Below are 16,468 nucleotides of genomic sequence, written 5' to 3'. Positions count from 1 at the left end.
CAGTGTAGTAGAAAGCAGTATGCCTGGAGTTAATATCTTTGATTCATTCTCTATGTGGTCCAGGCAGCCTCATAAGAGACCTTTTCAATACCACTTTCAAAATTGTATTTTCTAAAGGTTGTAGATAAATACTGCATAAAACTAGGATTATTCTGTGGCCAAATATTTGGGAAACATTCGGTTAAACTGAGTTAATCATTTCTCTTTGCCACAGGACTTGGAAAGCACTTGGTGTTAGTTTGTATTGGGAACCTCTGAGAGGGAGGAAGAAGACATCCGACTAATATTCCATTTAGTACCCTTTGGCCACCCCTCTTGCATAACTTCAGCTTCTCCTCCTCATCCCATTATGTTGAAAATCTGGGCAACTGACTTTAGGACAAGTAAATGAACACTTAAGAGTTCCCAACCAATTTTGTAGGACTCAAGTTGCAGATGTCTACTATGGACAATTCTCTGGGCACCATTCCTACCTCTGGGGCCCATTCCTGTTGTGCCCCATTTTCTGGAAGCGTCTGGGTCCCTATAATGTGGATTTCCACGCAGCCTTGCCTGTAGACCCGGTATTTCTGAACACTTCAAATAATAAAGTCCCCACATAGTTATTGTGGATAAGTCAGACATGGGCCTCACAATGAAGCCTTTGTCACATACAGAAGCAAGCATAGCTACTGGGGATGGCTGTTTCCAGCCCCTCTAAGAGGCTAAAATGGGTCAACATAATTGCCCCCCCCCCCAATTTTTCTATGTAAAACTTTGAGCAGAAACCGCATCACATTTAACTAATACAATGCCTAAATTGACAAGAAAGTAGAGATGAAAAAATTAAGAGTTTATCAGGAATTTATGGAAAATCTAGAAAGCAAGTTGATTCAGGCAGGTAAGCCGAGCCCAGAGCTTGCTGAAGTGTCAGCAGGTAAATGTTTTAAAGCCCTAGAACAGCGTCAAGTTCATGAGACGTGTTCAATGAACATTACCTAACAGTGTTAGTGTTTTGCTGTCTGATGGTTTAAAATCTGTTTTGTGGGTATGAATACATTTTTTTGTTGTTGTTAAGAGAAATAACGCTGTAAAAAAATCTGTCAGTAGAAAGTTTGGTTAACAATTAGCAAGCTTGCCAACGAGCTTTAGCCAAATTCAAATTAATAATTAACATGTCCGTTGTGTGGAAATCCAGGGAGTTGGGTAATTCCACCGAGAGAAAAGTCAGCAGGGATGCCAACGGGTTGCACACTGAGGACCCTTAAATGTGACTCTTTAATTTTCATCTTTGGGCAGACAAAAATGACAGAAACAGAAAGTTTTTGTTTAGCTGCCAACGTGTGTTAGTTTTAGTTTCAGTAGAAATCGGTGATGATAGAAGCGGAAATGCCTGGTTTTGCTCCATGAAGTGAGGAGCTGGGGAGGAAGAGCCTCTATTTAGATTGGCATAGTGTCTACCAGCCTAACTGAAAACAAGCTGTGTGTTTTTTGAAAATGTATTTATTTATTTTTGTTAATCCTCGCCCGAGGATATTTTTTCCATTGATTTTTAGAGAGAGTGTAAAGGAGGGAGGGGGAAAGAGAGAGAGAAACATCTATGTGGTTGCCTCCTGCAGGCTGGGGAGCAAACCTGCAACCCGGGTACATGCCCTTGACCAGGAATCAAACCTACAACCCTTTCAGTGTGCAGTCCGATGCTCTACCACTGAGCCACACCGGCCAGGATACACTGTGTTCTTAATGGTGAAAGGTCTGATGTTCTTCTTGACTTAAAACCCAAAGAAGCCAAGGATAGCAGGGAGAGCCTTCTTCTAGAAGAAATTATCATATTATTCATGACACCCTAATGCTGAGGGCATGGCAGCACATCTGAGCAGAGGTAATATGGACAAAACTCTTGTTCCTGTTTTGAGCATAATTCCTTGTGTTTGATTTAATTACTGTCCCCTTTGATATTTCTGTTTTCTTATAACTAGATCATTTTCTCTAAGAGATGACATGAAAATCTCAATTCAAGGAACAAGTTTATAGAGCTAAATTATACCAAGGTTTTATAGATAGTACAGAACAAGAGTTTGTTTTGCTTTCTTTTTATTTTTTATTTGGGATTTAAAGTTTTTCTGATTATCAGAAAAATTGTACCCATTATAAAACATTCAGAAAATAGAAGTACAAAAATAAGTACCCACCACCCAAAGATAACATTAGTAACATTTTTACAGATATTTTTTATGTATGTACATTCAAAATAGACACTCATATACAGGCAACCCGTGTATGTGTGAGTATAATTATAAATCTGCATTTTAAATTGATTCTTACATTATACATAGCAGTTCCCCTTAGCTAGCCTTCTGTACCAATGAACATAAGTCTACAGCGAATGATGTTCGTCCGTTCCACTGATGGAAGGATTATGATTTATTTAACCAGTCCCTAATGGTGGAATTCTGAATGTCCAAAATGAAGACTGAGCGCCATCTAGTGGAATCTAGAGAAGTTTCTGCAAGGCATGTGTTTTGCTCGTCCAACTGAACACTAACATGATGAACACGAGAGAGAAAATGTCTCTGAGGATGGAAAGACCTTAAATTAACTGAGAGAACAGATTTCCTCTCTCAAGTCACAAGTCTATAAACCTAGAAGATCCTGAAAGAGCAACATCAAGTTTTAAGGGACCGTCTAACTTGGATTGAGTTTAAAATAAAAGAGTTCACTTTTAACCATCAAGTGCCTAGAATAAGATTTTTTTTTAATTGAATTTTAGAGAGAGAAGAAGGGAGAGTGAGAGAGAGGGAGAAACATCGATGTAAGAGTGAAACATCGATTGGCTGCCTCCTGCACACACCCCCACTAGGGATTGAGTCGGCAACTGGCATGTGCCCTGACCGGGTATCAAACCAGAGACCTTTCCATACATGGGACGATGCCCAACCAACTGAGCCACACCAGCCAGGGCTAGAATACGATTTTTAAACTTTTTAACCTCAGCTCTTAATAAGAAATAAATTTTACATCATGACCCAGTGATGCCTACGTGCGTAACTGAAACCAGCATGTCAAGAAATGGTCATTTCTTTTGCTCTCTGCAATGCACTCTGATGTTTCCTAGTTCATTTTTTTTTTTTTAATGCTGGTTACAGTCCACTGAATTGATTTTCTGACCTGCAGCTTGAAAAGCATTCTTCTAAAGGACACAGTGTATTCAGAACCTGAGTGTTTTAAAAGCATCTGATCTACACATAAGATCAATATTAGTAACTGTGTCATCCTGAACTATTTTCTGTTTTATTCTTCCTCTTGCTCCATAGCTAGAAGCACTGTGCCATTCTCCACATGGAATAAATGGTGCTAGATGGTGTAATTCATCTGTTACTCAGACAAAAATGTTGGACACGGGCTACCTATGTTCAGATCTAGTTAAGAATGCCCTCACTACTTGTTAATTAGTATTTAAATAAGATTTTTTCTTTTTTATGGCTAAATAATATTCCACTGTAAATATGTTCCGCTTTTTCTTTACCTGTTCATCCATCACTGAACAGTTAGGTTGTTTCCATATCTCAGCTGTTGTAAATAATGCTGCAATGAACATGGGGGTGTAGATATCGTTTGGAATCAGTGTTTTCCTTAATTGTGGGATCATATGGGAGTTCTGTTTTTAATGTTTTGAGGAACCTCCCTACTGTTTTTCATAGTGGTTGCACCATTTTACAATCCCATTTGCCCCCATTGTATAGCTGAGGAATCCCAGGGTAAGTGGCAGAGCAGAGACTCAGATTCAGACTTGGAGATGCCGGCTGGACCCCAGCCTGCCCCTTGGGTTGGTGTGAGGATCTGCTGCCCAGTGACAGGCAGTGGAGATTTCTGTGTGGAAGGCCAAGCCTGCAGACCCACATCCCCTCCCTCCAGGAAAGGCTGCAGGCGGACATGTGTCAAACTCTTTTGCATCCCTTTCTCTCCCCCCACCAGCCGCTCTGGAGGGAGGGCCAGCGAGGCCAAGGAGGCGGAAGGGGCTTCCCAAGTGGAAGCTGGCAAGCGCCTGGAGGAGCTGCGCCGCCGTCGTGGCGAGACTGAGAGCGAAGAGTTCGAGAAGCTCAAACAGAAGCAGCAAGAGGCAGCCCTGGAGCTGGAGGAGCTGAAGAAAAAGAGGGAGGAGCGAAGGAAGGTCCTGGAGGAGGAAGAGCAGAGGAAGAAGCAGGAGGAAGCAGAGCGAAAAGTCAGAGAGGAGGTAAGGAGAGCGCGGCCCGCCCAGCCATCGGCACCCCACCTTACTCAAGCCCCTGAACACCTCTCTCTGGTGACCCTTCTGGCCCAGAGGATAATTTCTTCCCTGGTGAAATGCTGCTGCTCTTTTGAGCATGGACTCTATGAATACATTTTAAGGATAAATAAACGTAACTGTGTGCTAAGCATGGTCTCAAAACCTTTATACATATTAATTTATCCAATTCTCGTAAGGACAGATAGTCTTGTTCCCATTTTACAGATGAGGAAATTGAGGCACAGAGAAGTGGGGTTTTTTTTTGTTTGTTTGTTTTGTAATTTTCCCAAGGCCCCACTTGTCTTAATCCATTACCTTATACTGCCCCTCCATAAAGAACAGTAGAGAGCAGAGAAGGATGAAAAAGGGTCTGCAGATTAGTTACAAGAATCAAGAGTCACATGATGGTTGTTTTTTTGGACATTTGAAGAATTTTTTTTTTTTTTTTAATATTTTTATTGAGGTATTATATGTGTACATATCTTACTATTACCCCCCCCACCCCACACCCACACATGCCCTCCCCCCCCCAGAGTTTTGCGTCCATTGTTTATGCTTATATGCATGCATACAAGTCCTTCGTTTGATTTCATAACTCCCCCACCTTTCCCAAACTTTCCCCCTGTACTTTGAAAGTCTGTTTGATGCTTTACTGTCTCTGTATCTATCTTTTTGTTCACCACTTTATAATGTTCTTTACTATCCCTAAATGAGTGAGATCATGTGGTATTTTTCTTTCATTGACTGGCTTATTTCACTTAGCATAATGTTCTCCAATTCCATCCAGGTTGCTGCAAATGATGAGAATTCCTTCTTTTTTATGGCAGCATAGTATTCCATTGTGTAGATGTACCACAGTTTTCCGATCCACTCATCTGCTGACGGGCACCTAGGCTGTTTCCAAATCTTAGCTATTGTAAATTGTGCTGCTATGAACATAGGGGTGCATATATCCTTTCTGATTGGTTTTTCTAGTTTCTTCGGATATATTCCCAGGAGTGGGATTACTGGGTCAAATGGGAGTTCCATTTTCAGTTTTTTGAGGAAACTCCATACTGTTCTCCACAGTGGCTGCACCAGTCTGCATTCCCACCAGCAGTGCACGAGGGTTCCTTTTTCTCCGCATCCTCGCCAACACTTGTTGTTTGTTGATTTGTTGATGATAGCCATTCTGACAGGTGTGAGATGGTACCTCATTGTTGTTTTGATTTGCATCTCTCGGATAATAAGTGACTTTGAACATGTTTTCATGTGTCTCTTGGCCTTCCTTCTGTCTTCTTTTGAAAATATTCTGTTTAGGTCTGTTGCCCATTTTTTTATTGGATCATTTATCTTCCTCTTATTGAGTTGCATAAGCTGCCTGTAGATGTTGGAGATTAAACCTTTATCAGTGATAGCATTTGCAAATATGTTTTCCCATGCAGTGGGCTTTCTTGTTGTTTTGTTGATGGTTTCTTTTGCTGTAAAAAAGCTTTTTATTTTGATGTAATCCCATTTGTTAATTTTCTCTTTAGCTTCCATTGCCCTAGGGGCAGTGTCAGTGAAGAAGTTCTTGTGGCATATGTCTGAGATTTTGTTGCCTGTGGATTCCTCTAGTATTTTTATGGTTTCCCGTCTTATGTTTAAGTCCTGTATCCATTTTGAGTTTATTTTTGTGTATGGTGTAAGTTGGTGATCTAGTTTCATTTTTTTGCATGTATCTGTCCAGTTTTCCCAACACCATTTATTGAAGAGACTGTCTTGACTCCATTGTATGTTCATGCCTCCTTTGTCAAATATTAATTGTGCATAGTGGTTTGGGTCGATATCTGGGTTCTCTATTCTGTTCCATTGATCGATATGTCTGTTCTTGTGCCAGTACCAGGCTGTTTTGAGAACAGTGGCTTTGTAATACAGCTTGAAATCTGGTATTGAGATCCCACCTACTTTATTCTTCTTTCTGAGGATTGCTGAGGCTAGTCGGGGTCTTTTTTTATTCCAGATGAATTTTTGGAGAGTTCTTTCTAGGTCTGTGAAATATGCTGTTGGTATTTTGATGGGGAGTGCATTGAATCTGTAGATTGCTTTGGGTAGTATGGACATTTTAATGATGTTGATTCTACCAATCCAGGAACATGGTATGTTCTTCCATCTGTTTACGTCTTCCTCTATCTCTTTTTTCAGTGTCCTGTAGTTTTCTGCGTATAGGTCTTTTGCCTCCTTAGTTAAGTTTATTCCTAGGTATCTTAATTTTTTTGGTGCGATGGTAAATGGGATTGCTTTTTTAGTCTCTCTTTCTGTAAGTTCATTATTGGTGTATAGAAAAGCCATAGATTTCTTGGCGTTAATTTTGTATCCCGCTACATTGCCGAATTCATTTATTAAGTCTATTAGTTTTTTGATGGAATCTTTTGGGTTTTTTATGTACAATATCATGTCATCTGCAAATAAGGACAGCTTCGCTTCTTCTTTTCCAATTTGGATGCCTCTTATTTCTTCTTCTTGCCTAATTGCGATAGCTAATACTTCCAGTACTATGTCAAATAGAAGTGGTGAGAGTGGGCATCCCTGTCTTGTTCCTGTTCTTAGGGGAAATGGTTTTAGTTTTTGCCCATTGAGTATGATGTTTGCTGTGGGTTTATCATAAATAGCTTTTATTATGTTGAGGTATGAGCCTTCTATTCCCACCTTGTTGAGAGTTTTTATCAAGAAAGGGTGTTGGATTTTGTCAAATGCTTTTTCTGCATCTATTGATATGACTATGTGATTTTTATCTCTCAATTTGTTTATGTGATGTATCACGTTTATTGATTTGCGGATATTGTACCATCCTTGCATTCCTGGAATAAATCCTACTTGGTCATGGTGTATGATCTTTCTGATGTACTGCTGGAGCCGATTTGCTAGAATTTTGTTGAGGATTTTGGCATCAATGTTCATGAGGGATATTGGCCTGTAATTCTCTTTCATTGAGTTGTCTTTATCTGGTTTTGGTATTAGGGTGATGCTGGCTTCATAGAAGGAGCCTGGAAGTGTTCCTTCCTCTTGAATTTTTTGGAATAGTCTGAGGAGGATAGGTTTTAGTTCTTCCTTGAAAGTTTGATAAAACTCTCCTGTGAAGCCATCTGGCCCCGGGCTTTTGTTTGCCGGAAGCTTTTTGATGACTGCTTCAATTTCTTCCATAGTTACTGGCATGTTGAGCTGTTTAGAATCTTCCTGATTGAGTTTTGGAAGGTTGTATTTTTCTAGGAATATGTCGATTTCCTCTAGGTTGTCCAGTTTGTTGGAATAGAGTTGTTCGTAGTATTTTGTAACAATCCTTTGTATTTCGTCGGGGTCTGTTGTTATTTCACCTCTTTCATTTCTGATTTTGTTTATTTGGGTCCTCTCTCTTTGCTTCTTGGTGAGCCTGGCTAGAGGTCCATCAATCTTGTTTATCCTTTCAAAGAACCAGCTCTTGGTTTTGTTGATCTTTTGTATTGTTTCTTTGGTCTCTATGTCGTTCATCTCCGCTCTGATCTTTATTATTTCTTTCCTTCTGCTTACACTGGGCTTATCTTGTTGCTCTCTCTCTAACTCTTTGAGTTGTTGGGTTAGGTAATTTATTACCATTGTTTCTTGTTTTTTGAAGTAGGCTTGTAGAGCTATGAACTTCCCTCTCAGGACTGCTTTCATTGTGTCCCATAGATTTTGGATTGTTGTGTTTTCATTGTCGTTTGTTGCCATGATGTTTTTTATTTCTTCCTTGATGTCTTTGGTAACCCAGTCATGGTTTAATAACATGCTGTTTAGTCTCCAAGTGTTTGATTTCTTTGGGTTGTTTTTATTGTAGTTGATTTCCAGTTTTATGCCACTGTGATCTGAGAAGATACTTGATATGATTTCTATCTTCTTGAATTTGGAGAGACTTTGCCTATGTCCTAACATATGGTCTATCTTTGAAAATGACCCATGTGCACTTGAGAAGAATGTATATTCTGTGGCTTTGGGGTGAAATGTTCTGAAGATGTCGATTAATTCCATCTGTTCTAGTGAGTCATTTAGGATTGATGTTTCTTTGCTGATTTTTTGTTTAGAGGATTTGTCCAATGGTGATAGTGGGGTATTGAAGTCTCCTACTATGATTGTATTACTGTCAATCTCTCCTTTGATATCTTCCAGGAGTTTTTTAATGTATCTTGGTGCTCCTGTATTGGGTGCATATATGTTTACCAGAGTTATTTCTTCTTGTTGGATTTCTCCCTTTAGTATTATGAAGTGGCCTTCATTATCTCTTGTTATGTCCTTCACTTTGAGATCTAATTTGTCAGATATAAGTATTGCAACCCCAGCTTTTTTTTCATTTCCATTTGCCTGGAAAACCTTTTTCCATCCCTTTACTCTCAGTCTGTATGCATCCTTTTTTTTGAGGTGGGTTTCCTGTAGACAGCAGATATCTGGGTTTTGTTTTCTTATCCAGTCTGTTACCCTGTGTCTTTTGATTGGGGCATTCAATCCATTTACATTTAAAGTTATTATTGATAGGTACTTATTTGACGCCATTTTTATTCTATACCCCTGTGTACCTTCTTTGCTTCCTATTTCTTTCTTTTTTTTACAGCAGACCCTTTAGCATTTCTTTCATTGCTGGTTTGGTGGTGATAAACTCCCTTAGTCCTTTTTTGTCTCTGAAGCTCCTGATTTCACCTTCAATTTTGATTGATAGCCTTGCTGGGTACAGTATTCTTGGATTTAGACCCTTCCTTTGCATGACTTGGTATATTTCATTCCATTCCCTTCTGGCCTGATGAGTTTCTGTTGAGAAATCAGTTGCTAGTCTGATGGGGGTTCCTTTGTATGTAACTGTCTGTCTCTCTCTGGCCGCTTGTAAGATTCTTACTTTGTCGTTGGTGTTTGCCAACTTAACTATAATGTGCCTTGGCGTCGGTCTTTTGGGGTTCATTTTGCTTGGAACTCTGTGAGCTTCTTGGATTTGTGTGGGTTTTTTCTTCCCTATATCAGGGAAGTTTTCTGTTATTATTTCTTCAAACAGGTTTTCTATTCCTTGCTCAGTTTCCTTTCCTTCTGGCACCCCTATTATCCTGATGTTGTTTTGTTTTGTATTGTCCCGAAGTTCCCTTACGCTCTCCTCAATCTTTCTAATTTTTGTTTCTAGAAGCTGTTGTAATTGGGTATTTTTTTCCATCTTGTCTTCTAGCTCACTTATGCGGTCCTCTGCTTCATCTAGTCTACTCTTGATGCTTTCTATTGAGTTCTTTACAGCAGCGATGTCACTTTTCATTTCTTCTTGGTTCTTCTTCATTTCTTCTTGGTTCTTACTCATATTGTCGAATTTGTCTTCCATCCTTTTCAGCCACTTTATGACCATTTCTCTGAATTCTTTCTCTGATAGGTTGTTTGCCTCTAAATCGTTTACTTCCTTTTCTGGTGATGCCTGCTTCTCTTTCCTGTGGGGGCTGTTTCTTTGTCTCCCCATGGTCTCTCTTCTCCGGATGTCTGGTTATATAGATTTCTCTCTCTGGCGTTGATTTAAAGGTATAAAATACAACACAACCAGGCTCAACAGACAAGGCACTAAACAGAATTGTATTCACGATATTAATAACCTCCAATAGAGGTAACCACCAGAGAAAGACAAATTAGGGAATAGGAGTGGAAGAGGGAGAGTAAAAAGAAAGAACAACAACGAAGAAAAAAAAACAACAACAAAGAGTGTGAGTCTGAACTTGGGAAAAGAGCAGAAAGAAAGAAAAGAAATAACAGAAAAGAAAAAGAAAAGAAAAAAAAAGTAAGAGAGACAAGAATGATACTAAGAGAGAAAAGGGGAACAAACTATATATATGGGGAGTAAACTCCACTAGAACAACCACTATTCCCAGCAAATTCCAGCAACACGAGCCTGGAGATTAATACAAACTGCAACAGCAGCTAATATCAAGTGAGGCAAGGGAAAACAAAAGTAAAAAACAAACAAAAACAAAGCAAACAAAAGAACCAACCAAACCAACAAAAAGAATAATCTAAACAATCTCATAAAAAAGCATAAAAATTCAATCTAATCAACATTCAAGCAAACAACAACAAAAGGCCCGAGAGAAAAATAATTTTTTAAAAGTAGCGTAGAGAGAGGTTTGTATGGATTTGGAGCAGGGGGTTGGGAATTAGATATATAAGTAGGGTGAAGTTTTAGCAGAGAGTAAACTGAAAAAGTAAGGAAAATCTAAAGCCAGAAAGGGTTAAGATAAACTGGGAGCAAAAGGGGAAAGGTTAGGAGAGTGATGGCATAATGTTAGCTTTGAGATAGGGTAAAGCGATTGTAAGGGAAAGATGCAAATCGAATGTAGGACACTAATCCAAAAATAAAAGAAAGAGAAAATCAAATGACATTAAAAAAAAAAAAAAAAAAAAAAAAAGTAAAATAATAGTAATAATAGTGCTGATTGAAAATAAAAATGTAATAATTAAAAAGGTGAAAATCAAGTGAGGAAAAAGAAAAAAATATTAGTTTCTTAAGTAAAAGATGCAAAAAATGAAAATAAAAAAATATGAGAATAAAAAATTTAAAAAATTGAAAAAAGAATTGAAAATTAAAAAATAGGAAGACTAAAATGTGCAGTAGCGGCTGTCATTCACTTCCTCTATTATTCTGTTTGGTACGCCTTTTTCCCAGTCTGGGCGGTATTTCAGTTCAGCTTCATTCCAGGGCTCCTCAGTGTTGGAAGCCAGTCCTGCTTTTTAAGCCAGCCCTATCTTAATTTCTCGTATTTATTTTTGATTACACCAGAGACAATTAGCGTTTCAGCCCCTGGGTGGCAGTGTTTCTGAATTGACTTCCGGGCCTCTCTAGCTCTTTTTTCTTTTTTTTTTTTTTCCCCTTCTATGGCACTCACTACCGGTTTGTAGAGATGTGCGCCTCAGAGCTGCCTCTCTGATGGTCACACGCAGCTCTGGCCCCAGGTTCCGAAAAAACACCTTCCCCCTGCAGTCTTTCAGGGTTTCCACCTGGGTTTACCTCTGTATTGGGCTTAGCAATCAGAGTCGGAAAGAGCCCAGGTGTGCGGACCGTGGGTCTGTGCCCCAGACTAAGGAGCCTGCACTCCTTTGAAAATTCTTAGTCTGACCCTCCTCGTCAGATTAAAATGAGTTGCTTTCAAGAGGTCACTTCTGTTAGCAGTTCAGAAGACCCCCCTCCTCATTCACGGATCACGGCAGTTCCAACTGCCGCTGATTTTTCTAGGCACTGACCTCCCGGCTCCTGCCGGTCCTGCGGCTGCCGCACTTCCCTCACCCAGCGCTTCCCTCACCCACCGCGGGGATTAGAAACCGCAGCTTATTTCAGACAAAATCTGACCTTTCCGTGGTGCAGTGAAGAGTTTCTTTGAATCCAAATGTTTGCGCTGATAGGGGACCGGTGGTCTGGTGCTCCCAGCAGCGCAGTGTTTGCAGTTGTCGCAGAAAGTCAGGTTTCCAATAAAATCCTCCTTTCCTTGCAAGATGGCGAGGCGCCCGGCGAGCCCGCAGCTCCAGGAGGGGACCCAGCCCCTGTGGGTGCTGCGCGGTCAGAGGAACACTGCCCAGCACTCCCCCGCCTTCTCCTGGAGTTTAGCTGTCCCTTGGCTTTCCCACATACACTCCCTCTGCGAGCCTCTGCTGCTCCGACTCTCCGCCCCAGGAACAGACTCCAAACCCGACTCTATTCCGTCGCCATTTTTTCTCTCCCCCTGAAGAATTTTTATAGAGAAGATTTTTAAAAATAGGTTTTGGGCTTTTTTAGTGGAAGAGTCCAGATTTCCAGTCGGGGGACAGTATGTGCTCTGTTCATCGCTGTACACCCAGGACACAAACACAGTGCCAGGCATGTAGTAGGAACCCAATAATTAGAGCCCATGAGTTTGTTCCATATTTTAAGACAGAACTGAAAGCAACAAATAAAGTTACCAAAAGGCTATTTTGAAAACTGAAAAAGTGCTTAACCACCCACAACTTACACTGCTACTTTTTACAAGGTGCATACTTTTCTTTCATCCTGAGGTACATTATTATTCTCATTTTATGAGCAAAGAAATGGAAATCCAATAGTTTTGTTATCGGTGGGGTGCTCTCTCTGTCCCCACTGGTTGCCAAAGGAAGTGGGCTTCTTGGGGTGCTGCTGGAATAAGAATTTCTGGAGGCCTCCTGGGAGGATGAGGTATCGTGGAAAGTTTTCTTTCTGTGGAATTAAACCCCTGAGTTTCCAAGGGCCATCTCCCTCCATCCGCCAAGTTTCCCTCCATCCGCCAAGGAAAAGGTCCCGTCTCGTCCTCAGCAGAGCGAGGACTAAAGCCGGTGTCCAGAGTTTCCGTTCCATATTTGCACAGTCCAGGCCAGCATGAGGCTGGCTCAGCTTGTGTTCCCAGCCGCAGTCCATTGCATGTGGGGTTCGCATGTTTGTGGGCCATGCATGTGGCTCCTAGGGTCACATGAATATGGAGGGAACGGGGGCGGGGGGGGGGAGGACTGGTGGTGAGTGCAAGCAAGCAGGAGCAAAGCAAGAGAAACAAGAAAGAGAGAATCCCTTTGTCTCAGGGTTTTAACCTTCTAAGATTTCACACTTAAAGTGGCTCCAGCCCTCTAGCCAATTCTCTTTGTTTCCAGGTTAGACTGCCAGACAAGCACCTTCCCTACGGCACCCTGACTTTACTGCACATGCATCCTCCTTCTCCTTTGCCCCCCAGTGATCTGCAGGGAATAGACCAGTGGTTCACTGTGGAGCATGAAGTTGCAGCTTCCTGGTGAAGCTGCCCAGATGGCCACGCTTATAATGCCTGGCCTCCCCTTTGCTCCTTTCTTATTATTAATATCAGTGATTAGCTAATTACAGTGGAAATGGTTTGAGTGACTTCTGTGAAGTTCCTTGACTAATCCGTGGTAGGATCAGTATTGGGATCCAGCTTCTCTAAATTAGCCTGGAACTCTTCTCACTAATCTTCGGGAACACTGATCTCCCATCATTCAAAAGATGCAGAAAGACTTCATTTCTTTCTGACTTGGATCCTATGTAAACATTCCCTAAACTGTGTGGAAAGTTTGGATAAATGGTTCCAAAACCTCTTCCAAGTCCAGCTGTCAATGCGCCAATGACCTCTGCTTGGGAATAATGGGGATGAAAGGGCGTTAGAACCAAACATACCTGGGCTTGTATCCTGACAGCCGCTTGCAAGCAGGGACCTTGGGAAAGTTACTGGATGACTCTGAGACTTCTCTTCCTTACCTGTGAAACACCTACTTCCAGGATTGTGGTGATGATTAAATAGATCATTGTATTCACAGTGCCTGGTACATCATAGGCACTGAGGAAGTGACAGTTATAATCAGTGTTATCATTAGTTAGCGGAGATTACCAATGAAGGCAGAATGAATTCTTAGGATTGGATTGAATTGGAAATTGTTTTATCTCACCTCCTGCCAATAAAACATAGACTGCGCGGCTTAAAAGCGACAGAAATTATTTCTCACAGTTCTGGAGGCTGAGAAGTCCAAGAACAAAGCCTGCAGATTCTGTGCCTGGTGAGGGGGGAGCTTCTGGGTCATTGACGGCCATTATCTCCCTGTGTCCTTACATGGTGGATGGAGCCAGGGAGCTCTCTGGGGTCTTTTTTTAAGGCACTAATCTCACTCAGGAGAGCTTCACCCTCAAGACCTAATCACCTGCTAATGTTGTCACACTGTGGGTTAGGATTTCAACCTATGAATTTCGGGGAGACACAAACATATAGTCTATAACACACAGGATCCTTCTGCAACATCCTCTGACAGGTGGACATAAATTCTCTTCTTGAGAATATCCAGTGATACAGATCTCACAATTTGAAAATTACAAAACACAACATAAATGTCTCAAAATCATTCACAGAGGATGTGCGACTTAATCAGAGATCTGGAGTTTTTGCCTGAGAGAGAAGCAGGGGACAATATTTTAGGCCAGGAATGAAGGCACAGAGGTGGTAATGAGACAAGTTATGAATATCTGTGATTTCACTACTATGGTGCAATTACCTGCCTCATTTCAGGTTTGTCAAACCATCTAAAATAATCTACTCTGTTGAGGTTGGCACACCCATAAAATCATCTCTTGTACAATTTGACAAATGTGGTACCATAGATTTATATAACTTTGCACGTAAGTTGTCTTCACACTCTCCTAGGAACTAGGAAGATATTTATATGAATTTCACATAATTCAGAAATGAAAGGTCAATGTTAAATGACTTGACAGGATGATGATAATGATGATCACCATACTGAGCACTAGTCTAAGCATTTTACATGGGCTCATTCAAGCCCTGTTCAGTGGGTTCTATTATTATCCCCATTTTACAGGTGAAGAGACTGAGGCACAGAGCAGATAAGTAATGTGGTCAAGGTCGCAGTTGGGAAGTGGCAGAACAAGGCTTAACCTCTAGTGACCACCCTTGAGGACCCAGTGCATTCACTCTAGAACCTGGGTCTTTTTTCTCTGGGACTTGAGCCCTTTCTTCCACGGCACCCATTCCCCTGGGCTTGAACCCGATGTTGATGTCCTTGTTACTGCTCTTTCCCTCTTAAGGAAGAGAAGAGGAGGCTAAAGGAGGAGATTGAAAGGCGAAGGGCAGAAGCTGCTGAGAAACGGCAGAAGATGCCAGAAGATGGCTTAGCAGATGACAAGAAACCATTCAAATGTTTCACTCCCAAAGGTTCATCTCTCAAGGTATTTCCCCCCCAGAAATCCTCCTTATAATACCGCTACTATAATATCTTAGGAACTTGATTTTAAGTTATTGACTATCCAAAGCCTTTACTCCATTTATCTTTTTGCTCCTTCGTTCAGCCATTTCACAACTTTCCTTTGTTTTCAACATATGCAAAAGAGAGAGATAAAGTGGGGAAATGTGTATCTGTTGTTTATTAGATGCTTTGGTAACATTAAAAAGGCAATCAGCGATTATCTCTGATCTCCCTGACCCATGCTCCCCAGCTGCCTCATTGCTTTGAGCAGTTGGAAAGGGAAAATTTATAAAATGGGCAGATACATTGTAAAGGTTATGCTGTTTTTCACACTTGCCAATCATTTTTTTCTTTGTCATTATTAAAAGCAGGGCAGCTGGAAATGGTACCGCTCAAATTTGAAAGCTATTATAGGGGAGGAGACGAAATGCGACTTGGAAGGGTCCTTTGCCAGGATGAGTTTGGTCTTGGTACTGCCTTCATGCAGCATAACTCCTAACTGACGTCAGACAGAAGCGCTGACAGACGAGAATGAGCGGGAAAAACTGACTTAGGGAATAATGGGTTGAGATGGGAAAAGAGCACAGACTCAAGAAAGTACTATGATCTACATTCAATCTGCCATTACTTTTAAATATATTTTCTGTTCATGAGAGTTAACATGCATTGAGCTCTTGGCACAGTTAATATATTCAGTAAGTACATGGATATATGAATGAATGGATATATGAATGAATGACTCTTCAGAGATAGGAACTTTTAACCTTTTTATTTCACCTTCATTTCCCATCAACCTTGTTAGGTTACAAAGCATTGACAATGGGCAAAGCCAGTACAGAATCACAGCCAGGCTCCAGCCGGTCAAAGTGTGTGTGTGTGTGTGTGTGTGTGTGTGTGTGTGTGTGTGTGTCTATAAATGTGTGTGAGGTTTTATCACTTGGCACACAAAAATGACCAAAAAAAAAAACCAGTTACATTTTACAGTTATTACCTGTTTCACATGAAAATCAGCATGTTTTCTCCCTAAATAACCTCACTTACTCTTCGTGTTCTTTTGGGACCCTTCATAGTTCTGATACATCTCAAAGAAACTACTTATGGGCAAGGTCTTTTTGAGGGGGAATCCAAACGAAGCCACCAGGGAATGTTATTATTTACTAGGACTACCACACAAGTGTGATCTCAGAGCCGACAGAATGAGGAGCGAGCGGCTTTGTAGAGTAAGTGAGCTTCATCTACGGACACCAAAATTTGAATTTCACAGAATTTTTCTGTGTCAGAAAATATTACCCTTCTTTTGATTTTTTTCAACCATTTGACAATAGAAAACATTCTTAGTTTGAGGGCTATGTGAAAAGCAAGGGCTGCATGTGGCCCGGGGCAAACGGGCTGTCATTTACAGACCCCTGCTGAGGAAGAAAGAGCAGAAAGTCAACACCGCTTGGTTCAGGCTACCTCCGTGCAGCCACTGGTGTCCTTTCTGTTCCCGGTCCAGGTCCT

The 16,468-nt window shown here is 41.0% G+C and overlaps 1 protein-coding gene across 2 annotated transcripts in view; it reads left to right on the top strand.

Annotated features, from left to right (window-relative positions):
* Positions 1-16,468, top strand: part of CALD1 (caldesmon 1) — a 213,557-nt gene that overhangs the window by 182,207 nt on the left and 14,882 nt on the right. For both annotated transcript variants that reach the window (XM_028159073.2, XM_028159068.2), the window contains 2 exons: positions 3,955-4,213; positions 14,811-14,951. In XM_028159073.2, the coding sequence (XP_028014874.2) occupies positions 3,955-4,213; positions 14,811-14,951 (400 nt within the window). The remainder of the gene's footprint in view (positions 1-3,954; positions 4,214-14,810; positions 14,952-16,468) is intronic.

This window comes from Eptesicus fuscus, chromosome 14, assembly GCF_027574615.1.
Source record: "Eptesicus fuscus isolate TK198812 chromosome 14, DD_ASM_mEF_20220401, whole genome shotgun sequence".
Lineage (NCBI taxonomy): Eukaryota > Metazoa > Chordata > Mammalia > Chiroptera > Vespertilionidae > Eptesicus > Eptesicus fuscus.
Note: the sequence above shows the minus strand (reverse complement) of the source record. Positions and strands in the feature narration are given on the sequence as shown.